The following is a 27,893-nucleotide window of genomic DNA, read 5'->3' on the forward strand; positions in this document are numbered from 1 at the left end:
GTCTTATGCTGTATTATTTATTGATGCTTGGCCCAAGGACAATTAGAGACACTCTCAAAGTTCATCAGAAGTGCCTGAGTCGGTCTCACATTCTGCCCAACTCATCCTGGTGGATCGACTTTAAACCCCAAGATAACACCACAAATACTACACGCCTAGAATTAGTCAAAGAGAATGTCTTTACCCATGGAGGTGTTATTGTCAGCATATTCTAGTCTGGAGACACAGATGTCTGTTTATGCAGATTGAAACGTCAACGGCAGCTATCTATTATGGCAGCAACAGGTCTCTTCGACCCTGGCCACCACAGTGTTGAGACTGGCACCTACTGTTCTCAACCAAAGCCAACAACTAATACTGCTGAGGACCTCAAGGCCCACACGTGACCTCGTGTGACCTAAGGATAGAAAATTCCATAACACACATATTTTGGGGGATTTTTTTCATCTCAGGCAGGCGAGTGACCGTACATGGTAACTTCTTTGACTTGTCTTGCAGCCTAAAAAGTCAAAAAAGAAAAAGAATTCTTCTTATATCCACCAATAACTTCAATGATATACTGCCCTGTAAAGGGTTAATAGTGTCCTCTGGCTATCGGGCCGTTCTGATGCAGAAGAGAAACAAAGAGTTGGACAATGTTGATCATCTGAGCAGCTGTGAGTGGTGCTTTGCTTTGCCCCTACAATGCCTGACTGCATTGTAGGGGCTGTATGCAGCACAGCACTCGAAGGCTAAACCCAAAAAAAACAAGTACTTCCTGCACCATGTCTTATTTTTATACAGTTTATATTCTCATTAAAAGACACCAGAATGGAACATCAGCCGCATATAATGCGCGGACAAAGAGACAGCATTTCTTTTGTGTTACTTTATTATGCAAGGCACCGATGCCCTTGCCTAGTCGAGATGTGGGCGGCTGCATTTCGAATGAGCTGAAGCAGCTGAATGGCTTTTCATGTTGAGGTAACAGCCTGTAGGACAAGTGTTTTGAAAACTCACCGTGTTAGAGATCATCACTTAAAAAAAAAAAAAAAAATTATAATAATATGCAATAATGAGAATGAAAAAAGTGAATTACTGTTTGTTTTTTTTTAGCCGACAGGTGGTCCTAAGAGATCAGGACTGAATGAATGAATATGCACAAGCTGTTGCTTCTGAAACTCTTTCAGACTTTTTTTCCTTTTGTCCAACAAATGGAAAAAAAAAAACCTAACAAACAAGTGCACCAGTGATTTCTGGGTTCTTTTTTTAAATGAGGAAAAAAGTAAAGTAACAGTCGCTCGTCCATTCAGAGACATGAAACGTCTCCGTGTTCTCCAAACTGCTGGATTAACTTTGAGAGACGTCATTTTACGTTCTCCCCGGGTGGAATCAACGCTGATGATTCCTGTGCATGCTCTGCGGATTTAAACATGACAGCTTATACCGTGGACAAGAAAACACCGGCATCTCTCTTGGACCTGGATCCATACTTTTTTTTGTCTCTGTCATGTTGTGGTCACGCTTCAGGCTCTCCTGTCAGTACATTTTCCTTCAGCCTCCAAACATGTTATTTATTTACTACAGCTCTCGATGTCTGTCTCCACACCGCTCATTTCATACCTCATCTCTCTTCTACCACTTGTGATCACCGCATCATTACTCCGGCACATAAGGTGTAGGTAATTAGTCCAATCATTGTTAGGATTACAGATCAGAGAGGCGCGATCGGGAAGGGGTACGAGAGGTTACCAAGCCAGAGAAAGGCAAAGAGGTGACATCATTTCTCTGTGTGTGGGTTCTCTCTTTTTGGCTGAATTGTTTTGGGATCCAATTATTCGTACGCTTCAGCCCGAGTGAGTTATAGATCCTCGCAAGTTGGCTCTGTGAGAGGGAGGGAGTATTTTTTATTTATTTTTTTGGATAGTTTCCAATGTCAATACGTCCCCGCTGAGACGCTGATCTCTATGGAAATGCTGTTTGACATCGACTCTTTAGTCATTGTAACAGTGCTATAGATCTTTCAGCACTGTTGCAGAACTTGGAGAGAAAACAGGAGAAGGAATTACAGCTGCTGCCGACTTGTAGCGTGTAGTGTGTGTGTGCGAGAGTGTGTATATGTTGGCTTGTTCTATAGTTGTAGAGCTTAGCGTTTCCTGTCATCGGGCAGTCCACTGAACATCTGTCTTCCCTCTACTGGACGGCAACACTTCCACAACAGTGCGGAAAGTTTGGGCGACCTGGAAACGAGTTGTTTGACTTCGATTTCGATGCGTCACTGAGCAGCCGCCTCGATTCTTGAGAGAGCCCTGCTTTAGTTTAGGTTGTCCTGTAGTCTGCACACACAACACACACACTGTACTGTAGATGCGATTGTTAAATTTAACACGCTGCGATGGAATCACGCCCAGCTTTAGATTGTGTTACCCACAGATTTACATTGAACCCATAAACAGTCATCGCTCAGCATCGCGTGAGGATTTCTGCCTTGTCTTTTATTGTGCCTCACACACAGCGAGCGACTCTGTCATGTTCACTTTACATCCCATTATCCCCTGTAAGGAGCTCCTCTCCGCCAGAGCCGCTTCTTCTATAATTTTGTCACCATTTTCCATAATGTAAATCCCTCTGCGTACTGTATCCACAACAACAACCAGCAGTGGGCTTCATGCCACACTCTCTCTCTCTCTCATAAAAAGCTCCAGTATAGGATTTTCACTTGTGCGCGGGAAATAAAATAAAGATTGTTCCAGAGAGAACAGCTCAGCATAGAGTCAGAGAGAGTAAATCACGTTGTGGACTGTCAGCTCATCAACCACAATTGTGTTCTTTATCTGTTGATGATGAGAGACGACTGAGTGGACTTTTGTTGTTTATAGATCCGTTCATTTGGCAATAATCTGCCCCGATCACTGTTGGAGACTTTTTTTTGAATTTTGTACAAATGTTGACATTCTTTAGTTTTAATGAGCTGGAGCTCATCTTTTGTTGCAGCTCAACCCGTCGCCTGGTGGTTCTGTTTTGTTTTGTGGGCACGAACTAGCTGTTAAATTTTGTCTGGTCCGGCGTTCAGCAAAAAGAAATCCTGTTCATTTCCTGTATTGACAAATGTTAGATGACAGAGTCCGAACTATTTCAAGGTTTAAAAAAAAAATATCTGGTACAAGGTTCACATTCCCAGAAAGCTTTTTTTTTTTGTTTTGTTTTTTTGAGAAACTTATCCAATATCCGATCTTAAAATTCTGTGGTGTTCCTGCTAACGGCCTTGTACAAAGCAGACGTCGCAGTTGGCAGCAATAAATCACTTTGCATTCAGGTTGTGTCAGATTTTGGCAACTATAGAAAAGTTTGTTTTCTTTTGTTCCAAGTTGAAATGCATTATAAATCTGCTGATCTTGACATCTAAAGTATTTACACGTATATATATATATCTCCAGCCAGTTAACTGAAAAAACATAATTGATCTGACTGAAGGTTAAACGAATTATGATGGCTACATATGTAAAAGGTAATTTTTTATTAAAATATGATTGAAACTGTTACGGGAATTTTAAAGAAAAACTCTTTAATAAGGAGGACTGGATTCAAAGTATCAAAGTTTAAGCTGAATTTATTATTCTTGTACAAGAAGGAGCGTTTAACAGTGCAACACACAGAAGGGGTTACAGAGAAAAGGCTCCTCGAGGAGCTCTAACCATTGGTTTTTTATTCATTTTTTAAAAATAAGCTGTCTCGGACATCTCCCCACCAATACAGATAACATCATAACATTCCTTTTTTTTTGGTTTACTGCTCAAGAATGAGCACTATATTTCATATCCACATGGTTTTCCCCTAGCCTGTCTCTCCTGTCCTTGTACTACTAATTTATAATTGTCTCTCCCTGCCAGCCTCAGTAAATCAGAGGCCGAACAAAGACAGGAAAAAGACAGGACACACAAACACGATGTATATGCACCCCAGTATAATCCTAATCCTATTTTTATAACAGAAGCTGCTTGTTTATAAGTTCATACAACTTTAAAATAGGAAATCACAGTGGTGCAATAACTCTCAGGAAGCAGCGCCTCTTCCAAACTCATCATGTTTACCCTCTCCATTCTGTCGTAAGCTTCTCGAATCCCTCTCACTGAAAGCAGATCAGTCATCTGCACTCAAACTCAATAAACATATTACATATTCTTCTTGTCTCTGACCGGGCTGCTGTGCCTGGTGGCTGTCGCGGCTCTGCAGTATGGCGATACAGCTAACTAACTGATTCCTGCTCTAATGAATGTCCGTAATGGGCAGTCTGGTAAATAGCCCCGATTGGTCTTATCTGTAGGCTAATGATGTCTCGGCCTTCTTTCAATTAAGGTGGGAATAAGGTCACTAAAGGGTTTGCTTCATAGCTCAGCCATCGAGCGTCATTAAAGCTTTAGCGCGTATTCATTAACGCTCTAGCCACAGGTCCCCGAAGCACACGCTCTGTCTCGCTCTTTTTATCCTCCATAAACTAATTAAGAACTTATTAATCCTTCACTAACTGTTCAGGCTTTGGATCCTTTTCTGTGCACGTCTTTCTTGGTTGTGGTTCTGGCGCTGGTTCATCAGCATGGTAGTGTCCACGGGTGTGAGGTGGAAAATCCTTCAGGGATGCTTTTTGTCTTAGAAGTCGAACATTTTCTCTCTGGATGCTTTATCCGCTATCCGTTATCTACAGTAATACAGTTGCACGTAGCCTCAATTTTGGCGTCTCTGCCATGGTTTCTTGTATGTTTTGAAATGAGTTTGAAGATTTCAGACGTGTTCAAAGTGGGGGCGGCAGTAGCTCAGCCCATAGGGACTTGGCTTGGGAACCGCAGGGTGGCTGGTTCAAGTCCCACATGGACCAAAAATATGGAAGGTGGACTGGTAGCTGGAGAGGTACCAGTTCACCTCCTGGGCACTGCCGAGGTGCCCTTGAGCAAGGCACCAACCCCACCCAACTCCTCGCTGGGCTGGCTGGCTGCCCATCACTCCACCATCTCTCTCCACATTTGCATGTCTATGCCCTTGTACTGCATGTGTGTCCGGGTTAAAATGCATGTAAAAAAATAAAATAGAGTGAAAAAAGAATTTTCCCATTGAGGGATTAATAAAGTATATCTTCTTCTTCTTTTTCATAATGACCAACCCACAAAACTCCACGGTTTTCTCCTATACAGAGATTTTAATTAGTTTGTAGCAGTAACATTTTGGTTAATAACTGCTAAAGAAGCAGCTGCTACCTGCCAAGCACAAAATTAGCAACTAGTTATTGGAGAAATGTGAACACGTAGCAGGATATTTTCCTCAGGGTTTGGTGGAGACTAAAACTGCTAATATATAACTAAAGATATATGTTGAATATTCCACTTGTCTGGTGACCAGAAAGATAACTGGTCTTGAACGGTCTTGTCGTACTATATTTCAGTCACATTTTCAGCATTAGTATGGTTATTATCATGAGAACAAAACACGCCGCACTTATTGTAGCTCATATGAAGCGAGGTGCAGAACTCTACCTGCACACTTTGCCATTGAATAGCTGTAAAATGAGGAAAGTCTGAGTGCATTTAGCTCCGTACTGTAAGTTTAGAGCACGTCAATGTTCATCCATAGCTGCTGACTGAACTGTCTTGTACGGTTACGGTAATATATTGTAAAAACGTTGCACTCATTGGATTTCTTTTTTTTTTTGCTGAACCTATATAGCCACATCACCATGTGTCAAATGCATTTCCCCTGCACATTATTCGATTTGGGGATGAGGAAGGAGCCTAAAGCTCCTGTTGTACCTAATTTATATCCAGAGCTATATTCATTCTTTAGAATTCTGTTTTCACATATAACAATATTAAACCGCAATAAGTCCGTTTGTCTCTGGGTTTGTCGGTCACGCAAAAAAAAAAAAACTAAAATCGCCTCAAGGTTCCTCATAACTCCGACTCCCTTTTCCCAAGCCTGAAGCTTTCTCTCTGCTGTTGCCAAGCTGTTGTCAAGCATGCAATTCACCAACGTGTCGCGGGCTCCATTTTCATCTGTCACATTCGTTTGCGGGTGATAGCCGCTGATGCTCGGCTCATTAAGAATTCCCCCCGCCTCCTCCTCCTCCTCCTGCTGCTGATGCTGGCGTGTCTCCTTGAGAACCGAGAGGCTGCGACTCTGACTCCTTGTTCGTCCTTGACTCACGCCCTCGTCGTTCCTTTTTTCACATTTACTCTACCTGTGATTCTTCTTTTTATTTCCCCACTTCAGCCTCTTCAGATATGTCTTTTTTTCCCTCAGGTCTCACATATTCTTCTGTTTAGACCTCATCCTTTGTTCATAACTTACAATCTAAATCCCTCCCCCGGATGGTGCTTTTACCGTCTCTAACCACGTCCGTTCTCCTCCTCTCTGTGTCTCTTTGCAGGAGCTGGTGGGCAGTAACCCTCCGCAGAGGAACTGGAAGGGAATAGCGATCGCCCTTCTTGTCATTCTGGTCATCTGCTCGTTGATCGTCACCTCCGTCATCCTGTTGACACCAGGTACACGCCGCAGGACGAGGACAACATCATACACCACACATCTCTCTGTTTACACGCTGATTATCATGCACGAGCATGCCCGTTTAGGTTTTTGCAATCAATCTCACCCCCGCCACCCCCTAACGGTGCAGACGAATAGCGTGTTTGTCACTGTCTCTGTCCTTGTGTGTGGTCCGGCGCTCTCGTGGAAGTCGCCGGTGTCACCAGCCCGCTGTAATGTCACAGTTTAACTTCCACATGGGCGCTCTTTGTCGCTGTAACGGCCACATTTAGTGAAGGTCAGTAAACCTCATTGAAGTCAGCTTGTGCAACGCTGCTTTCTTCGTAAACACAGTCTCCATCTGTCTCCTTCACTTAGCCCGTTCTCCCTGCACACACACACACACACACACATTGTGGACATTTCCCTTAGTTATTTTAAGGCACGTGAGTTTGATTTCAGGCCGACCTTCAGGTATTCTCTTTGCAGATTTACATGAAAGTTTAATCAGTAGGCCATCTGTTTATATTCAGTCTCATAAAGCTCTTTTGATATTGTTTTATGCGCTGCCAGAGCCAAATCAGTCAATACAGCTGCCAGTGTGTGTGCCCTGTAATGCACTTACAAAGACAGTAATCATTTCGCCCTTGTTTATGATTTTCTGTCAAAGACAATTGCAGGTAATGTTTCCTCAGATGTCGGGGGGGTGGTGGCAAAGCAGGGTCAGCAATTATGAAAAAAAGAAATCAGTGTTTTTCTACGTAATCCTTCGGGATGTAGACAGGTGTCGGAGTAAAAATATCGCCGGTGTACACCTTGGCGCGGCGGCAGGTGTCGAAGCAGTGAGGCCTAAAAACGCCTAGTCGCCCTCCCGCCTGTGACCTGTTCCTGTCCCGGGGCGTTTGTTATGGACTCAGATGAACCGGAGCTGTTTAATGTGCCACTTCCAAACAAGGCAAGCCAGCAGGAGTCAGGCAGAGAGTGGAGGGCCGGGCAGGTGGCGTCCCAGCCTTAATCCGTCCCCTCCCTGCACCGACTCTGCGTGCTCAAGCAGGACTACTGTTCCGCTCCAAGTCTCGACACAAGCCCAGTTCATACAGAAACTGTGAGGCCTCCAGCAGACTGGCCGTCAAAGGGGCTGTTCTTTTGGTATTTTAGAGGCTTTTGGGATATTAAAATATGCTCTGGCCTCATCCGATGCAGTTTTTGAATATTGGTGTGGATTAATTAGGTATCCATGCCAAACGAGATGAGCTTTGGGACAGTGCAGCTCCATGAATCATTCCTCAAGGACAGTGGTTCATTAGTGCAAAGTTTATTTATTTCACTCTTTCCTGGAGTTATTATATTTGGGAGAAACTCTTAATTAAATCCCCTGAATGTACGGAGTCTAATATATTTCTTAAAGGAAAAGGTTATCCATTATATATGCGTGCATCTTTAATCTGGGATGTTCAGAACACAACAAATGTTGATTTTTATTGACTTGAAAGACTTGAGAGAATTGTCTGAACTAAACTTTTAACATTTACCTCAATCGGGGCTGTCGCTGTCTGCATGCCTTTGTGTGCTGCTGGTCTGGGGCAATTTTCCTGGTTTGGTCTTTGGTGCTTTAGCGAGCTTTCAACTTTGTGACAACAGTTTTTTTTTCTGTTTCAACAAAGCTATGTGTCGTGCACACACAACAACTTTGGGATAAACTGGAACTGGACTGTGAGCCAGCCTTATTGCCCAACATCAGTGGGTTTACGAACGGTCTTGTGGCTGAATGGGAGCAACCGGATCCCAAAATCTTGCGGAAAGCCTTCTGAGAGAAGTACAGGCTGTTGTAGTAACATAGCAATGGCCATGGTTTTGTCATTTTGGGAGCACTGTCGCCTCACATCAAGAAGGGTCATGCAGGTTTGCATTGGACTCTAAATCGCCCGTAGGTGAGAGTAGTTGTCTGTTTCTATGTTCCTTGTGATGAACTGGCGACTTGTCCACGGTGTACCCCAACTCTCGCCCTAAGTCAGCTGGGACTGGGCTGCCGAAAATGGATGGTTTTGTAATTTTGGGAATGCATTTGGAACAACATCCATTTTTCAGCTGTAGCACCTTTTTTGCACAACCCACATCTCAATACTTGAAGTTTGATATTGGATTGTACTTAGTGTTCTTTAAAAAAAAAAGTAAAGAAAAGAAACTCTTCTGTACGCCGTGTATATGCACATGGAAGGAGAATCAATAAACTATATTTTTCCGAGTTAACAATACTGTGGTTTGCCTAAACTGTGTATTCAAATTATGAAGAACCCCTGAAAAGGATTTTGTATTTCACACACTACCGATGATGATCTCCAAAGAGTGCATCACTTTCTATTCTGTGTGGAAATGGAGTCTATTCAGGCTCCTGTCTGTGGAGAAATTGCTATCTCTGCCTCTTAAGATGAATTCCTCCCTGTATGATTGTGAAGAAAATAGTGAGTGTGTGGCAAGGCTGCCTTGATTCTCAGGTACTGATATCTCAACTGATCTCATGCTTATCTGTATGTGCTGTCTTATCAAAACCTCTACTGTATCTGCTGTAAATCAGTCAAAAACTGAATTTACACTGCCAAAAAAACATCTTATCAAGGCAGTTCAGTCAGGACTCTTTTTTTGTCAAAGAAACTATTTCCAATTGGAGTAAGTTATATTTAGCAGTGTGGCTTCCCGGGCCGTCCATGCGCATGCATGAAAAGCTTAAGGCGGGGTACAGAGCATCAGTGGCATCAAAAATGACATTGATTGGTTGTAAAGCAGTTTGCAGAGGAAGGAGCAGGCTTAAAAGCAGCTTAGTCCGAAAGACTAAAATCCAGCATCCTGTAGTGGAGCCCACACTCAAGATAGCACCTCCTGAATCCATCTCCTGAAGGCCAAGCATTTATTAGACTCCAATTCATTAAGATCAACCTACGAGTAATGAGGCTACAGTATGCCATTGCCCTCTTTTGTATGTTTGTGGTATGTATCTCCGAGGGTGTGACACTATATAGCTGTGAACTGGGTTTGCATAAAAACTGAAAGGCAGTCGAAATATGGAGGACCAAAAATCAACTAGGGGAACATGTGACCCAATCTGGATTCACCATCAAGGAGATACGTTTAAATAATGTATTAATAAAACGGAAAAGATTGTCAGTGAAGCATGAGCTCTTGTACTTCGATTTATTGCTGGAGTTGTGGGGAATCTGCCATAGCACCAGGCATGACAGACCCCCTCAGGACCAAGTGGAGAGCAGGAAGGAGAGGATGGAATAAAAAAAGAGGAGGTTAGGAAGGTATTTATAGAAATGTCGGAAGTGGCACGGCTGAGGCGTGGTCCTGCTTTTGAAACTCTGCTCGTAGCTTCAAAGTAAGGAGGAGTTAAGGCGAGTCATTGCACCAAAATCGACGCAAATGAATCTCGATTCAAGAAATCTTTTAAACAAACACTGCTTTTAAAGATGATGAGTCATCAAGGGCTCGAAGACAAAAAACATTTGACATTTTGCACAACACTGTTTAAGTGCTTCAGGGAGGATTCTCCTGTTAAAATGCTAAATCAGTGCAATCATTTAGAAGCACTTATTTTTGCTGTAATTACACATCAAGGAGAGACGTTTTGGGAACAAAGGCACCTCACTCCGAGCTGCAAACTGTGCCAGTTCAGCTCATGTGAGGAGTTATGAGATAGCATGTTGTTTCCACTCAGTTAGGAGGGTTTGTTGATGGATGCTCCCCTGCCAGACAAGCCAGCCAGTCTCTAACTGCTCCTGACAACCACTTTGTTCTCTCACACTCACACACACCGAGTGTGTTTCCGTCTCCTTCTCAGAAAATCTGTGCCTGCTGTAACCGATAGCTCCATGTTGCTAAGAGGTTGCTCTGTTCTCTGCATCAATGCAACTAGGTCAGATGTTCACAATTGGCATCTGGGTATTCGTCAGACTGAGGGATGTCAGGCTGACTGACAGCGTGACAGTTAATTGAAACTGTGGGTGGATCGCGTTGCGTTCATTCCGTGCCGCTGAATGCGAGCAGTCACTGAGATCATTGCATGAAGCCGTCATGAGCACAATGTCTTCTACATGGATGAGCATGATTGCATCGCCTGGTTTTAATCAGATTTAGGATATGACTGAGAATATACAGTCAGAGTTCATATACTTGTGTACAGTACAAGCAATTTACGAGGCTGTAAGCCAGGAATAAATATGTATTTACTGCCCAGATTATTCTACTTCCCTTTCTAAGTAGTAACATTCGTCAATGCTGGAGTCCATAAACTCTTTGCAGGTTGTCAAACCCGCCAAATTCACACACACACACACAAAAGCCCTGCCAATGGAAATACCTCCACAGTTGGAGGGATGACCTTTTTGGCTGAACTCTGCTTCATCAAACATTCTGCTGGATTTGGCAGGTTTTACTCTGTCACTTCTAACAGAACGCGGATCCTCTGTTTTGTTGGCGTTCGGCTTTCGCTTTCAGTCCAAGCGTGGGGATCTTTATATTTTCCTTTAAAACCGACTTTAATTACTGCGTGACACGAGTCGAGGACACGTGCCAGACGGTGATCGGATGTTAGAAGAAGGTGCCACAGAATCCCAGTCAAGTAACATGTTCAGGTTTCTCCACGACAATTAAAATTTCTTGGCCACTAGGTGGCAGCGAAATATTTACTGACATATCACCTCATGAGGAGAATATGTTATGAAATAAACAACTGTTATTGGATCTATTTATTTGGTGGTGCACTTGCCTCCAGCTGGTGGACATAAATCCAATATTAACTCTCTTTTAGCTTCTGTTTTTGGTCTCCACCAACTCCTGAGGGAAATATTTGGCTCTTCAGCTCCTAAATCTTTCTCTATGTTCACCATCTAGTCTCTAACTGCTGTTTGGTGCTGAGATGGTAGTGCACATTGGGTTTTTAGAACATCTAGAGCTGGGAAATAATGCTACGAGAGCACTACTTGTGACAGAAATCAAGTTTTTCTTTCAGGTGACGAGTATCTAAAGCAGTATCCCGTATGCTGAACGCAGTATGATTAGAAAGATTACCTTTTCCTTTGTAGTCGACGCTGCACACTTACTGTACTTGACACGTAAAGACCCTCAAATTATCTGACAAATTGCCGGGTTCAGTGTTCGATCAAAACTCCCTTCTGCCTTTTTGCATTGTGTTGAAAAGAGGTTGTGCCACATTAGCATATAAACTGCTGGAGTGAGCTGACCGTGCTGCCGCTGACAGTTCGCCTTTGTCAGGCTACTTCAAAGTTTGTGCCGATGATCACAGCGCTCTGTGAGGTTGAGATAAAGACATGCTTAAAAATGGATTCGCCTATTAGAGATTGAGCTACGTGTATAAGAAATGTCACTTTAAATGTAAACTCATGAGTTCATTTTTCCAGTGATTGCCTCTGTGTTCAATCCATAAATCTTTACTGATTATAAAATCAGTATTTATTCCCTCTAAACCTCGCCATCTGACGAGAGGCTGAAACTTACGAGCGCTGTTGCGTTCCCCTGCAGTCTATGGCACAGTCTGGTGACTCTGATAATCAGACTCCAAACTCGAGCGATGCACCAAACAGATGCCTTCAAAGGTGTTTTTGTCCCCCGTGATGAAATCCGGGAGGAACTGAGGATCAGTCGGTGTCGGTCCATCTGTTAGGCACAATATGCCACACATAGCTGGGACTTTCACACGCGGAGAGTGATGCGAGTCATTGTTGCGTCCTTGCAATTACCAGCCGTTTTGAAAACAGGGAAAAAGACATTTCAAAATTGTATTTACTCACATCTTTACTCCAAACACCAATCAGTGTCTTCTGTTTGACCAAACCGAGACAGTCGACACTTTTTCTTTCTGCTCGTGAACTGAAATTATTTATTGATCAGTCCTTTTACTTCACAACCTGGACGAGGAGACATCCAAAAGAGGATGCAGGATAAAATTTAACACCTCATTTACACCTGGTATTAAAATGGGATATATATCTTTATATGGTATAAAGATATTAAACTAGCCGATCTCATTTACACCTGATATTTTTTAATGCATCCTCATTATCCTCATTGACCCCGCCTCTCAGTGTCAGTGTCTGGATATGCTCCAGCATAAGCAGTTACAGATAATGTATGTATGTACTTGTAAATTATCTTTAGTTACAGTGATGGTCAGACAAAACAAACTACTTACTTGTGGCTCTGGGATCTGGCAGCATTTTACAATTTTTATGACGTTTTACAGACTAAATTATGAACTAATATATTTTTAAAAAGTCTTAATTACAGCTCTACTGGCCATTCAAATGTATGTAAATGAGTTCAATGCCTGAAGTTGAAATGCAATAAGCATAACACAGCTCATTCCCCATGATCCGTTATTAATATTTGACATACTCTTTAGATATTTAGCTGTCATTGAAGCGTAAATCATCTTTGGTATTATTTTTTCTGTCATGTGATCTCCACTTGTAGAAAATCTCGCACTGATCCAGACATGAAATTATTTATTTTTTTATCAGTAATGTGCTGTGGTGTTAACATGACAAGAGGAGGATGTTCAGTGTCGTTGTCTGAACCTCCCGTCCTTCCATCCGTCCGCTCTTTAAAGATGATTTCTCTGACAGCTGCGACGCACGGATCAAAGCATGTGTCAGATTCAAATTAGAGGACGTGGTCATAGTTTGGAGCTCTTCTTTCTGGCTCAGTGGTGCTGTAGCACTTCAGATAACCTCTCCCCTACTAACACGGGTGTAGTTCTCCCCCTCGGTCCAGCGTGTCCATTACCAATGTGTTATTAATGCCGAGCCCCAGTTTGACCAGTCACTGTGACTGTGAATCATTCATAGTGGTTTGCAAATGTGAATATGATATGACATGTTGGGAAATGGTTCTCTCTTCACTCCTGCTAAAGCTTGTGTTATTGTTGCAGGCACATATTGATAGCATTGCATTTGGGGAAAAGGGAAAGTAATGACGATCGCTTTGGCCTTGACTGAATTATTGGATGGATTGCCGTGAAATTCGGCACAGGCATTCATCTTTTGCGTGGGTTGAATTGTAATATCTTTGTGGAGATTCTGGCTTTTCTTTCAGTGCCATTTTCAGGCACAGAGTTTGAAAAATACAGCCATAAAAGTACGCTGTATGATGGCCAAGTATGCATGAAAACATTGCACAAATGGGTTTTTAAAATGAAGAAAAAACCTGACATGTAGGCTGCCCCACGTGCTGGAAAATCGGCCTCTATGTGCCTCCAAATAGCTGAGTAGTTACGAGTTCTCTGTATGTTTCATTAGAGCTGTAAAATCTGAGTCACATAGTAAAAATATTCAAATCTTAACCAGGGTAAGGATCCGTTTCGCCCTAAATACATCACGACTTTCAGCTCTCTGGTGCCACACGGGATGCAGCTGGCGTCCGCCCATCAGCTTCAGCACTGCTGTTCGTTTCACTGTCTACCTTCCTGGTTGATGAATTCATCTCCTAAACTTCCTAAAGCCTTTGCCTCCCACCTGATGTCAGTACGGACTTGAAGATTATCTGGTTTTCATCCGTTTATAAAACTCTCGGTAACTCCAGCACAAGCTTGCGAGAAGCTTCACAGCATCTGAGAATTTGGATTCGGTTTGCCGAACATCATCCTTTTTTTAATGCGGGAAGCTTTCGTATTCACATTATGCACTTCAGAAAAGCCGCAGTTGCTTAATGATAGTCCAGGTTTTATTTTCCTACATCTGTGAATAAACTGTTTCCTAAATCTCTAAATCGCTGATATCCGAGCTGCTCACAAGCACTTAAACGCGTCATGTAAAAGGATTTAAAACAAACCACATTTTCAACCACATTACCAGCCTTATTATACCATATGTCTGCAACTTGATCACATCTGGGATAGATATAATGCCTCACTTACACAAAGTGAAACCACTGGCTGATTGGAAAGGAGCAAAAGCTTTCACCGGTCTGAGAAACTATAATGCAATATACTTTTTAAAAAATGGTGATGTGAATTCAATTTCATTGCCAGATAAACATAAAAAAAAAAACATCAGTATGGTCTTTTGATTGTTCAGTTCCAGCGTTTTTTCTTCCTGAACCAACACGGCCGGTCCGGCCTCGCTGATCTTCAAACTCACCTAAAAGCATTTTTATTATTCTGGGTTTCAATAGACGGTTAAAGTGTCACATAATGGTCCGCCCACTGATGCTCAGGCTTTTTCAACACTGCACAAACTATAGAGAACCTTTTCTGTATGTGGCTGCATTACTTCCTTCCTCAGATCAGTTTGACAGGATAAAAATATAGCAAAACATCTCTTAAAGGTCCAGTAAGTAACATTAAGGAGGATCTATTGACAGAATGCGGCAGAAATGGATTCAGTACTCATCTCATCGTATTATTGTGTTTCATAGCTAGTAATAATAATAATAATGTCAATAATTAATAGCTAACTATTATTAGTTATTATAGTAGGAATAATAGGAATAGTAGTTTGAGTAGTTTCTCAAACTCACAAGGAGAAGGTGAGGCGAGGGGTATTCGGTTGGTTACAATCTGAACTGTTTCACGCGCGCCCTTTTAAAAGTTGTATCTCTTCCAGTAATTTATTTTGTCACTATTATGTAATTGTAAACTTATTTTACGGTATGTTTCTTTCTACTTTACGACCATTTCGTAAAACTTCCTTACTTTATTCTTCCTAAGAATATTTACCTTGTTTTTTTCTGTTGTATCTTTTGTTTCACCTTTTTGTAATGTTGCCGACATTTCTGTTTCTATACAAAGGTTGATGAAGGTATTCGAATTTTAATACTGAATGTAGTCGTTGCGGTAGCAGTAGTGATTTCTGTGTGATCCATTTTCTAAGTCGGATTTGAATTGTTTTCTTCTCGATTTTTAAGTTTGAGCGCTAATTAAAATAGATTTCTAGCCAAAAGTAAGACATGAAAGTGATTTTACATAACTTGCTAATACACAATATCTTGTACCCCGTGTACAGAGAGCATGGAGAAATGAACATGAATACTTTTAGTCCTGTTTAGAACATGTGGTAGTTGTAGTACACTTCAATAAAACAACACCACAACAAATGTTCAAAAAAAATCACCTGCCAAAACCTTTTTTAACAGATGGAGGAAAAACTTTTTAGAAAAACTCTCTCGGCTTTTCATATGTTCTGAAGTCATAAACACGAGAGAGAAAACAATTTAGATCAGACTCATCTCACTTCCAGAGTTACCCAGATAATATTGGCTCATTAGTTTGTTAATCTTTGTTTAAACAGAGAGAGAAAAACAGATAAGGTACTATGAGCACAATTTAGATCCACTACATCAGACAAATTAGTTCCATAATAAAGAAAATTATTACAGATGGATCAGAGTGCAACGTTCAGCAAAGGTTATTAAAATGAAATCAAATTACTGTTTCGATCCAGCAGCCTGTGCTGTAAGCTGTTTTTGTTTGTCCTGCTTTACTGCTGATCTCCATTGTCTTAAAGAAAATCATATTTCTGATGCTGCTGAAGCCAAAATTCTTTTTTTACCACACATGTAAAGTGATAGACGGGCTTAGCCAGGGGGATTAAACATCACACATTAGGAAGACAGACTTGTAGCTGAAATATCACAGCTTTGATCCTCGTAGCAGCCGACGTGTCCATCACCAGGGAGACGTCCGATTCCTCAAAACATCTCGAAGTCGGTGTTGAATTAAAACTTACTAAAAATGAAACCTAAGGCCGAGAATGCTCGTGTTATACACAAGACATCGTCCACACACACGAGCCGTTAAAGGCGTCTCCCGACATATTTTTATCCTCCCACCACGTTTATATGGAGGTGAAATGAGTCATGTTATGTAGCGGGAGATGATATGATGAGCATTGATGGATGAAATTAGGCCGAAATGAAGTGCAGGAGGCATCTGCTGTAAATATGCAACGTCTGAAGCTGCACCAGTCGTTAATCAAAGGCCTGAGGGAGTTCGTACGAAGCTTCTGGTTTGTTGTTTTTACCCGTTTGTTCATATCTCAGCTGCACACTTTTAAAGGTTGCAGCCCGCAGGTAAATATTAAGATGCGTTTGTAGATCAAAATGTGGAAGTGGATGTTATCTTCTGTCTGGGCTTGTGAAATTATTCTTATCTTTGTTTTGTTTTTTGTTTTTTTGTGTTTTTTTGGGTATTTCACCTTTTTTTTCTTTAAGAATGTTAAAAAATAAATTGTCCAAATGTTGCGTTTCTGCTCCAGCTATCAAACAATTAAAAGTTACTAAATGGTTTGTTTGTTTTGAATCTGAACAGTGTCCCCCCCCAAGCCCTCATCACAGCAACACAACTACTCCATGTCCATAAATAATAATTCACCTACAAACTTTAGTGGTCTGACTTTGTCGTACACCTATCTGTTGTGTCGAGGGGGTGACCCAGCCCGATCTTTTGACCTCTGTTACCATAGTAATGATCAGGATGGTACGGTAAACAAAGCATAAAGCTGCAAGGAGAGAAGTCAATGTCTCCATAACAATGGAAGATTTAACACTGTCCCTATAGTGACCTCGAAACATGTTTGACCCTGGGTGACCCCATACTATATCGATGTTTTATGACCTTCTCATTGAAGAGGCGTTATTGTAAAGTCTTACATTTGTGCTGCGAGCTTTTTTTTTTGCTGTTCCACTCACTCCAGGATGTTATGGAAAGATAAACACCTCCAAGTGTTTCTGTAACCGATGCACTGGGAGATGCTGAGTTTGCTTTATGCTGATGTTGTGGTTCTTTTCTTTCGGCAGGTGAGGATGACCGCTTGGCTCTCAAGGGCAAGGTGACCGTTGGAGACCTGTTCAGGAAAGACTTCAAGGTTCACGACCCCAACGCCAAATGGATAAGCAGTGAGTGATTCCATTAAAATCTTCTTAAGCATGCATCGCTAGAACAAGAGATGTTTTTTTTCAGTTGTGGGGAAAGGTAAGGGAATACTGCACATACTAATCTTGCACTTTTTACTGCACAGCTGTTTGCCCACATGTCAGCAGAACAACTTCATAAAGAGTCTGCATCCCAGTTGGTAAAATTTGCTCAGAGCATCTTAAAACCAACTTAATAGGCAACTTTAAAAACCCTCTTTCCTTCATATAGTCTTGTTGGCCAATGAAAATCCTCTTCACACAGGGAAAAGGAAGTTACATTCAGGATAAAATGACCTGAAAAAGGAACAAATTCAGCAGTTTGGTTGACACGTGACACGACACAGCCTAAAACCCATGTTTAATAATGATAACTGGTAATAATTTTGCACTTATTAAAGAGTTTTGCTAAGAATATTGCAGCTCATTATGTATTTGATGTATCTTTGCTTGACAACGAAAGCCGCCGTCTTCTTTTACACCACCTGTCCCGCCTCTGTCTTTGTGAAACCGTGTTCCCGCGCGTCGTGCATGTCGCTGTTTGCACGTCGTCGCTGTCTGACACAAACAATCCATTCCACGTGCTTCGATAGCAACTCAATTTCCTGTAACCACAGCCCTCATTTCTCCGTGATCAATGACGGCGTGTGGATGCTGCCGTTGTTTCAATTCATCACCAGCCCAATTCAAAGGCTCGCTTCCTTTTTTTTTTTGAATAGTCAGACTGTGACAGCATCCACGCTGACAGCGCCGCGGGGAGCCAATAAGAAGAAAATGATATTCATTTCGCATTGAGGTAAAACAGTGACTTGATGCAGGCGCACATGCCTCAGCGCGGCATCGAGGAGAATGATCACAGCTCGGAGATGTGAGGGGACCTGTGCAGCTGAAGGATTAATGAGATGGATTTCGTCTTCTCTCGTGCCCCGACGAAGCTGTCTCCTCCAATCACGGGATCTAAGATGTGTTAAATCTTTGCCTCGCAATCCTGAAACCACAAAAGCCTTTCCCCCTCTGTGATTGACCTGATGTTCCTCTGGATCCCAGATGAAGAGCCGGGTCAAGTGTCTGGCCTGATTTTGAGTGTTTGTTATAGCTACAGCTCCCCATATGTGCTTAAGGATGAGACGTCTCTCGTGTGGCTGATTTGTCACCTTAAGTAGCCGTGGCAGTAACTGTACACATCTGGAAACTAACATCTGTTCTTCAGTGTTCTCAGCTGAAGCTCAAACGGCGATAAGAGGCGCAACAGGAAACAGAGCTTATATAAGATCCTTGTGGTTTGAGAATATGAATTATTCTTGTACAAAAAATACCCTTACATACTGTAAGCCTGTGATGAAACGCACAAAGAAAAAGAGCTTTCTAATGATCTATGCATGCGGCAGCATCCTCCATGAAACAAGACTTGTCATTAGAAAGCAGCCCCGCTCTTTCATCTCCTCCTTTTTTTTGTGCTGTTGACAGTACCATCCTTGATCCGGAGGTATTTTTAGTGTATCATTAGGTACAGCTGACAAGGAGGAGAGAAAAGGGGGGAGAGAGAGATCCATCAGCTGATTATTTTGTCTTCGTTAGTCTGTCATTTTTACTAGACCCGGCTCTTGACCAACCTGCATGCTTTCACTGCTGTCCATAGGATTTGCGGTAATGGCTTGCCTGGTTGGGGGCTGAAATTGATTTTTTTTTAAACCTAATTTAGCCCAGTTTTATGTTTCCCCTTCCCCTGGCTGTCTCCACCTATCAATCATTTCCCCGGAGACAGACTGGAATCCTTAATGATCGTCATAATTTCCCCGGAGACAGACTGGAATCCTTAATGATCGTCATATGAAGCTATTTTTACCAGAAAAAAACAGCATTAACTTAAATATATTCTGTACTTAAGCATCATTTGGTGCTCTTTAACGGCTCTTCTGAGTTGGTTGCAAAGATTGTGATCCCCGTGCAGCCAATAGATCGTCATTTTAAAGGATAATCTTGATGTATTAGGACTTTCTTTTGGTTGTTTTGGCTCATTTATATCTGAGTATACAGCAACTTTAAGTAAAACTCAAGCAGTCAACAATCATACTGAAAACCAGGTCAATGGAAAACTTCCAACTATCACGCTTTACAGATTTTAACTATCATACTTAACATAGTTTTCCTACACAATGGATGATCACCAACACTCACTTTCTCTTTATTACACCGATCCAACGAGGGCGGCATGTTAAACTTTTTCCAACCAGCCACCAGAAGCCGAACAATGGCTGATTATCAGCACTGTTGGGAACGATAAGAAAGGAAATATTCTTACACATATTCTCCTTCTCCTCCTCCTCCTACACACCCAATTTCAGGTTTCTCTCTCTCTCTTACCAAACTAACTATTAATTGCCTTGTTAAACTATCCTGAAGCACGCTCGATTTGAATGACAGATGGAAACAAAATAAAACTTTTCCACCAGCTGGTTTGGTGGAAACAAACCTCAGCGATGTAAAAATATTCCTGCTCTCCGCTGTGTTTCCTCTCACTTGTTCTTCAGCTCAGTGGGTTTGTACTGTGCCACTGAACAAGTCTGTCACTGAGTGGTGGGCTCGCTCTCTCCAAACTTCTTCTTGACCAATTTTAATTCCAACAACTTACCTAACAAATCAGGTACTGGAGTTCCCTGTATATCTGTATATCTGGGGAAGTCATTGGGATCATTTTTACAGAAGTAACAGAATATGTATAGATTGAATTTTGTAATGGCCTTGATAAAGAAACTTCAGGAACATCAGCGGATACCAAATCTACTTAATAAGGTCGGTATCAGCACAGATATGTATTAGATCTGTGAATTTCTCAAGTGGTTTATAATCTGGGCTGTTTGCAAACAGTCTGATTGCTTCTTGTCGGGTCGCAGTGATGTTGCTGCATTCCAAGATCTCTTAATTTGGGAGTATAATGTTGCCACAACTAGTACAACCCAAGGCCAAAGCATCAAGATTAGTCCGCACTGAAATGATTTGGGAATCATCATTTAATTCTGTGATGTACATAAAGCCCTCCACCCTGCATCAGTATTCTGATCATGTTCTCAAACCATCACTATAAGTCTGTGCGCAGTTAGCAGACGCCACCGATATCTCACACATGCCTGTTTTTTCTTTTTACACCGCTCCATCTGAATCAAACAGGCACGGCATCAGCATCATTGTCGCACCACCAAGGTGAAGCCGGCCCCCGCGGGACACGACGCCGGCGCTCCGAGCAGCTGCTTGCCATTTTAATGGCCCCGACGTTTCCTCTTGTTTGCAGCTCCTGGATGCCTCTCGTCTCGCCGATGTTTGTTAAATACGGTGAAGGGGGAGCCATTTGTAAAGCAAGTCGACCGATTGGGACTAACTAAAGAGCGTTATCGCCGTGACTTTGAGGGGGACTCGCGAGTGCGATTCAGATAAGAGTGAAGCATGGTCGTGTTTGCTTTGTCAGTGTTTGTGCACGCCGCCGTGCATGTCCGAGAATGACCTCCGTTCCTGAATGATGCACAACCTCTCATCTCCTAATGTTTATGTAAAGCAATCACTTTGGAGAAGATTAGCCAGTTGTCTCATTCGCTTATTGACGTTACATAGCTCCGCTCCCGCGATGCATCGTGAGTAATGATGTGATTGTCATTAATGGAGTTCTGCAATGGGTTCTTTTTCTCACCAATGAGACATATCAAATTAGCCCATACGCTCACTGTTCAGTGTCCAAGCGTTGGTTGAGTGCCACAGACGATCAGCCTTTGTAAAATTGTAACATCATCTGAAGCGGCAGGAGCAAATATCCCCTTTTTGAGATGACCCAGTTTTACCGCAAGCACGACTAATGCTTAATCTGAGAGGACGTCTCGGCACGAAACTCTAATTTCGCCGTCCCTCTCAACCTCGGGGAAAGTGCTGCGACAACTTGTGTCAGAGACGAGCTGTCACGGTATACTGATGTTCAGTGGTTTAATACCGAGGGAGGCGTTGAAAATGCAGAACTGAAGAGGAGAAGCAGACTCTGGAATCATACGTTTACTTCGTCTTATGATAAATTCAGCGGTCTCTTAGCTCCTTAGCTGCTAATGTCAAGGCAACATCTGAGGAGTCATCTTCTGATCCAAGTTTTTAAGCAACAAAAACTGCAAAGCAGCTCTGCTATTCGTGTTTTATCCCGGCTTAAAGAATTTTGGGTTCCTTTCTCGCAGTGACACTGAGAAAGCTTTCACAATCCTCATCTTGATTGTCGCATTGTGTTGCTTCTTTTCACGGAGAAGCACGACGCGGCTCGACATTGTGCAGAATTCTCAGTGAAGCTCTTGATCAGAAATTCAAGTAGGGACTAAATTGCACTTTTTTTTTTTGAGTTACAGTTGGAATTAGATCTCTTTTTTTAAGATGAGACATTGGTCTCAATAACTCAAGAGGGGTATCTCTGCAGTTGGAGGTCAAGGGCTAAACGAAAAGCATGAATTTTCAGAGCAATCACTGGCAAAGCCCCAAGGTTTTGAAATGGTCTGTCTGCAGGTCTTTGAGTGGCTATATGAGTGTTCAAGTTTAAATCAGAACTTAAAACCCAGCTGTACAAAAACTCAGTGACTACGGACTTTTTATTGAACCCCATACAGATGCTAACAGTGCCGTAAGATCTGAATTCAAGGGCTGGGTATTGAAAGGTTGACTGCAGATCTGAATTTTGGACTGCATTTATTTAACCGGGGGGGACTCTCTAGTAGTAAATGCAAAAGTGAGACAGACATGTGGGGAAAGATTATGCGCCGAAGAAGACACTAGTTTTGATTTTGAACTGTCATTTTGCGCACCATGCACACACCCTCATCATGGAAAACACACAAAGAAATGCATATGACGAAGCTTTTAAGTTAAAGGCAATCGATCTGGCCGTCAAAGAAGGAAACGGAGGTACTGCACGTAATCTTGGCATCCCGTGTTGATGGCGTGTTGGTACCGTACTGCTGATTTTCAGGCACAAAAGTGTCTTAAATTAAAACTAAAAAAAATCTTCTGCGTCTTTCTGTGTAAATATATCTCATGTTACAATATGAAAACCTGCAGCTTATATTCAAGTGCGGCCCATATATGTACAGAATTTGTTTTCTTTTGAAATTTAGCTGGTGTGGCTTATATTCAGGTGCGCTCAATAGTCTGAAAATTACAGTAGCTGTAAAAAAAAAACACCCTATAATCTCTAACCCCATAAATATAGGTTAGAGGCCTATTGGTAATGGTAGCATATTTGTCTGTAGAAATGATTTTCTCTGGAAAAACACTATGATCATTGTAGTTTTTTAGAACAATGGGTACTTGATGTTAGATCGAAGTGGACCAAATCATCAGTTTCAGTATTGACACCCTCAACCAACCAAGCCATTGTTCACAGACACAACTAGTTTTTATTCATTTATTTATTTGTAATATTTTCACTATTATTATTATTCAGGGCCTTTATTTGAAGAGTAACAGCATGCATGCAGCAAATCTAGCTCCCTAATTGTGGTTTGTTCTGTTAGCTGGCTTCTTTTGGTGCTTACAGTTGACTAATAGTCTCTTTTACATTATTATGTGTTCCTACACTATTCCTCCCCTGTCTGGAATATATTTCCTATTACTAATATTATAACAGCAACAGCAGTAGAAATATTTTCATGCATTTAGCAATGTTTTACAGCCTGCCAGTTCAGCCCCACAGCGAGCAAAGCTGCTTAAAAAAAGAAAGAAAAAGCACCAATTGTGATGTTTGTTTCCGCCTGCAGAGCAGAGAGAAGGCAGAGATGATGTTAATTAACAACGCGCTCACTTAAAAAGCAGACATACTGAACGCAGACACACATATAGTGCTAACTACCTTGTTTGTGATATACTTATGTGATATACATCTGCGTAATATGCAGTAACTACACGATGAGGTGTTTTTTGCAGCAGCTACGTCTTTGCTGCAGGAGCTTCCTACAATCCACCATCCAAATATAATGCCTACTGCACATGGCGTTCACATCTAAGCCGTGAAATGGACTTACAATCCTTTTGAATTCACTTTAGCGGCCTTATCTCTCCGAATTCGTAGCTTAACCGTGTTTGCGTTTGCGTCCCTTCACAGCGAGAGACCGCCGGATTGTTTTGTTACAGCGATTCTACAAACACGTTTCTTTATGAATGAATAAACAAATCCACGTGTACATGTTGATATTCTGAATCGCACCGTTGTATGATTAGGTTTGGGGAATTATGAATAATTATTACAAATCACTCCAATATGGAAGTATTTCACCAGTGCGGTAACTCCTCTGAGAGCTTGTATCATAACACTGAAGCAGCCTTCCTGCCCCGCTCATTGCCATGATGTTTATTGTCATTATTATCATTGCTATAATTGTTATTTTACGGGCGCTAGCCTCCCTAATGATTGTAATTATTATGAGCAGGGGCAGGTCTTTTCAAGTTCAGTGATTGGTTTGCAAAGAAACACATCACGGCTACACTAACACACACACACACACACATGAGGACCGTGGATGATGATGAATCAAGCAGCGACAGAGGGTTATGGATTTATGAGGACTATAAGAACAGCTGGCACACATTCATGAAATGACCGTCACCCCAGAGGCAGTGAGTCAAATGAATGACACGACGACTCGAAGGATTCATTGCAAATTGAGGTTACAGGTTGCAAAAAGCACACGGGTCTCAGCGAGCTGACACTTGCGTGCTCCCTCTGGAGTCATCTTCAAAAAGAATATGGAGGTATATGAGCGTTTGGTGAGTTTATGAGGACTTAATGTTTGGCTCATCCTCTACTTAACTGCTTCTCTGGAGGTAATGGACTTAAAACGATATGGTCTGACTGCGCTGGAGATTGTGTCGCAATCACAAAGATCTTGAGGCTGGGTTGAACCACCTGGTTTCCATGGACAGGTGGGCTCCGGTTTTGAGGCTGTTACTCGACTCTTGTCATAATACTGATGCTAAATTTGGCTTTTCCGGTTATGGTGGAATAAAATAACAAAAACTGATTGTTAGTCTTTGTCGCAACACATCCATGCATACTGTTTAAATATCTTTTTTATGCTTCCTAAATGCACCTGTTACCGTGGCGTACACGTCATTACCTTGTGCATTTTGTGTTGTTTTTCTTTTTAACTGTGTCCTTCGGCTTCGGCGCTGACTTCCTGGCTCTCTTTGCTGTTTTTGCCTCCTCATGTGGGATCGTCTCGGGTTACATTGTCCTATGTTTGAACTTGAAGGAGGCCTGATTCATAAAAAGTTCAAAAAGATAGCTCATCTGTGCGCATAGCTTAATGTCATAGGGGATTCTGGCAGTAAATACTGTAAGGTAAGGAATGATTCTCACTGAATTGGTTAAAGTCTTCCTACTTTGAGGGGTGAAGAAGGTATTTGAATCAATCTATATTGAATAGGTTATTTCCATGACCCAGGAGTGGAAGTATGTATAGAGCTCTTTTAAGTTTAGACCTTTACTTGGACCCTTGGTGCCTTAAGATGTGCAAAGTCCAAGTAAACTGAATAAGACAGGGGAAAAAAAGCATTTTCCGCCAAACAGCGTGAAACAGAAATGACTTTCCAATGTGCCTTTTTTTTTCTTCAACCTTAATGTTGAACTCAGAAGCGAGGGAGGTGGCGAGCAATGAAGCCACCAGGCACCCGCTGATTGGCATTCTTGATAAACATAAATGACTTCCACTGTGAAAACTGGCCAGCAGCAGGTTGGCAGTAGCCCTGGGTGGTTTCATACTTTGTCAGCAGGTTCTTGCTTGAGGGTTGTTGTTTTTTTTTGCTCATTTGTTTGCTCTGCCTTTCAGTTGATAGCGTGCCCATTTATCATGCCAAAGATAGAGTTGAAATTTTGAGGTTTTACAACAGTAGACAACGGATATTATGTGGAATTCCCTTTCACGAACAAACTAAATTATTGGAAAAATAAGGAGGGGGTGGGTTTAATTAAAACTCCTACTGATTTTTTTATGAACCTATATTTCACCACACATCTAAGCCAATGGGTAGCAAAGATTTAATGCTGTATTACTGCATCGGAGACTCCATTTTATTTAGCCACAGACAGACACCATAATTCTCCCCCAGTAGCTCGTGTCGCCTTTATCAGACCAGTCATCATCTGCGGCCTTGGGCGTGGACAAATGACCTGGAACCGACAAGAAAAATCCAGAATTTAACATTGCAACCCTGCCTCACCTCACGGCTAATAATATGGTCCACGGAGACTACCACTTTCAGTCCCCAGAGTGTGGTTTGTAATCACATGGTGATGTATTATGTAGAGGTTAGGGTTTGAGGTTAGGGCCATTTAGTTATTATATCCGTTCCCTGGTTTGAAATTACTTCTCTGTTATCAGTTTCTGTTTTTTTATACTCAAGATAAGAGAACATTTCAAAGTAATCTGCTCCTTCAATCTACATGTTAGGCTTGATGAATGCTTAGTCTTGAGTTAAATGACATAAACAGATATTTTTCTTGGCACTAACCCAATTAGTCTGTTGCTTCTATCGGGAAAATGTCTATTGAGCTCTTGCAGTGCTCTTCTTGGAGTGTTTTTAACCCTCCCATCTGGAACAAAACACACTCAGGAGAACATTAAATGTGCTGAATGATGCGACTACAATTGTGCCTTCAATAAGGGGTCGAGTGGGAATGGATGAGGAGGATTGAGAAGACAGAAGAATGAACATCATTGTGAATCTCTGAACAATTACAGTGCTGTAGAGGGTTATTTCACTTCTAGAGACTGTAGAGTCGATTTTCCTTGAAGTAGTATTAACTAGTCTTTCTAGCACTATTCAGACTTTCTAATTAAGCTGCCATATTGCACGTGAGGCAAAAAAGGCTGAAGCCCTTGAAGCCCTATAAAAGCTAGGGGAAGGGTGGAGTTCAGGGTCAGACTGTCAGATCAGGTACAAGGACATTTTTGTAAGATTGTGCAACTTATTCTTCTATAACATCATTGTACACATCAAATGTGATCAGGTCAAAGATCATACAGGCTTTCAACCGAACAAGAGCTTAGCCAGATTTAGAAAGGACGCTTCAACTTCTTCATCTTTGATCGGCCAAATGTATCAAATTTTTACCATAATGTAGGGCACAAAGTGCTGGAAGGGGCACTGAAATGGCCCATTTATCATCATGTTAGAGTAGTGTAATCCCCTTGGGGAATTTGTGTTATTTAAGAAAGTTTTTTGTTGGGGGGCACCACAAAGCATTTACGCTTAGGGCACCAAATTATCTAGCAGCGGCCCTGTGTGCTGTGCGATAAAGGTTTAGTTCGACATTTAATTTTCACTTTAACCTCCGAATAAAGTATAGATCATCTCTATAGAAATTAAAGGGCACAGCATGGCGAAATTAGTCAGATAAGAAAATAACTTTACAACATTGAAATGCAAACTTGTCTGTCTCAAAATCTGGCACAAAGAAGGTTTATCGAAAGAAATAAAGGGGAAGCAGTTTTACATACCAAAGTCTGTTTACGGGTCTTGGAGGGTACATCTGCATATGGCGAAAAAAAGTTATATATAAAGCCTTTTGTGGCTCAAGTGGGAGCTGCTTGAAGTCTGATAAATTGCCTCAAGTGATCGTGTCGGTTGGGGCTGAAGACTAAAAGTTTGAAACCCGAAGAAAATCTGGGGGTGTTGGCTTACCAGACTCCCGTAGCCCGCTCTTGCTCTCTGCTTGAGGCTAGCGGCTTGATGCTACATGATCCGCTTCGAGCATTAACCGATTCTCGCATTGAGTTATCAGCAGCTGTGGGTAATGCAGTTCCCAGGATTTGACGATGATATCTCTGCTTCTGCTGCATCGACATTCATCCTTGTTTTAACTGTCCTTCTTGTGGGGGGGGGCGACGATGTTATAGGAGCGCCATAAAAAGAGCAGTGAAACATGAAGGCACTTTGTCTTCAGCCGCACATAAATCACATAACAACCAAACTTTTCTATTGAGGGAGACCATTAACCTGCCTGTCCCCACAGCTAATGTTAACTTAACTGTGCACAGAGATCATTAACTTTTGGTGGAATCCTGCTTTACAGACTTCTGCTTTTCTGCACTGCAGTTGTTGTTGTTTTTTTAATGAGACAATATGATCATTATAGATGATTTAGGCTCATTCTTGATTGCAACCTTTTTATTATTGTCTGATTACTTGCTCCAAATCTCAGAGGTTACTTTAGTGAGTACAGCGCTGTAATTAACCAGTAGACCTACGTTGTAATCTACAGAAATTATTTAAGTTTCCAGGTTAAATAACCCTTCTAAAAATATGTCTCTATAAAGGGAGGTCTATGGAGTTCAGTCGTACAAACTCAATATATAGCATCAGACCTTCTCTCTCACTTTCACTCGAATGTGTCACCTCGTATCACTGCCTCCCTGGAGTGAGGCTGGGTTAGGGCTGTGCCCAGGGCAGGAGGCTGTATTAATAAG

At 41.9% G+C, this 27,893-nt stretch overlaps 1 protein-coding gene across 5 annotated transcripts in view; it reads left to right on the forward strand.

Moving 5' to 3' along the window:
• dpp6a (dipeptidyl-peptidase 6a) overlaps positions 1-27,893 on the forward strand; it is a 192,528-nt gene that overhangs the window by 133,066 nt on the left and 31,569 nt on the right. For all 5 annotated transcript variants that reach the window (XM_019266976.2, XM_019266977.2, XM_019266978.2 and 2 more), the window contains 2 exons: positions 6,395-6,509; positions 17,299-17,397. In XM_019266976.2, coding sequence (XP_019122521.1) covers positions 6,395-6,509; positions 17,299-17,397 — 214 coding nt within the window. The remainder of the gene's footprint in view (positions 1-6,394; positions 6,510-17,298; positions 17,398-27,893) is intronic.

The sequence above is a fragment of the Larimichthys crocea genome, chromosome XXIII, assembly GCF_000972845.2.
Source record: "Larimichthys crocea isolate SSNF chromosome XXIII, L_crocea_2.0, whole genome shotgun sequence".
NCBI lineage: Eukaryota > Metazoa > Chordata > Actinopteri > Sciaenidae > Larimichthys > Larimichthys crocea.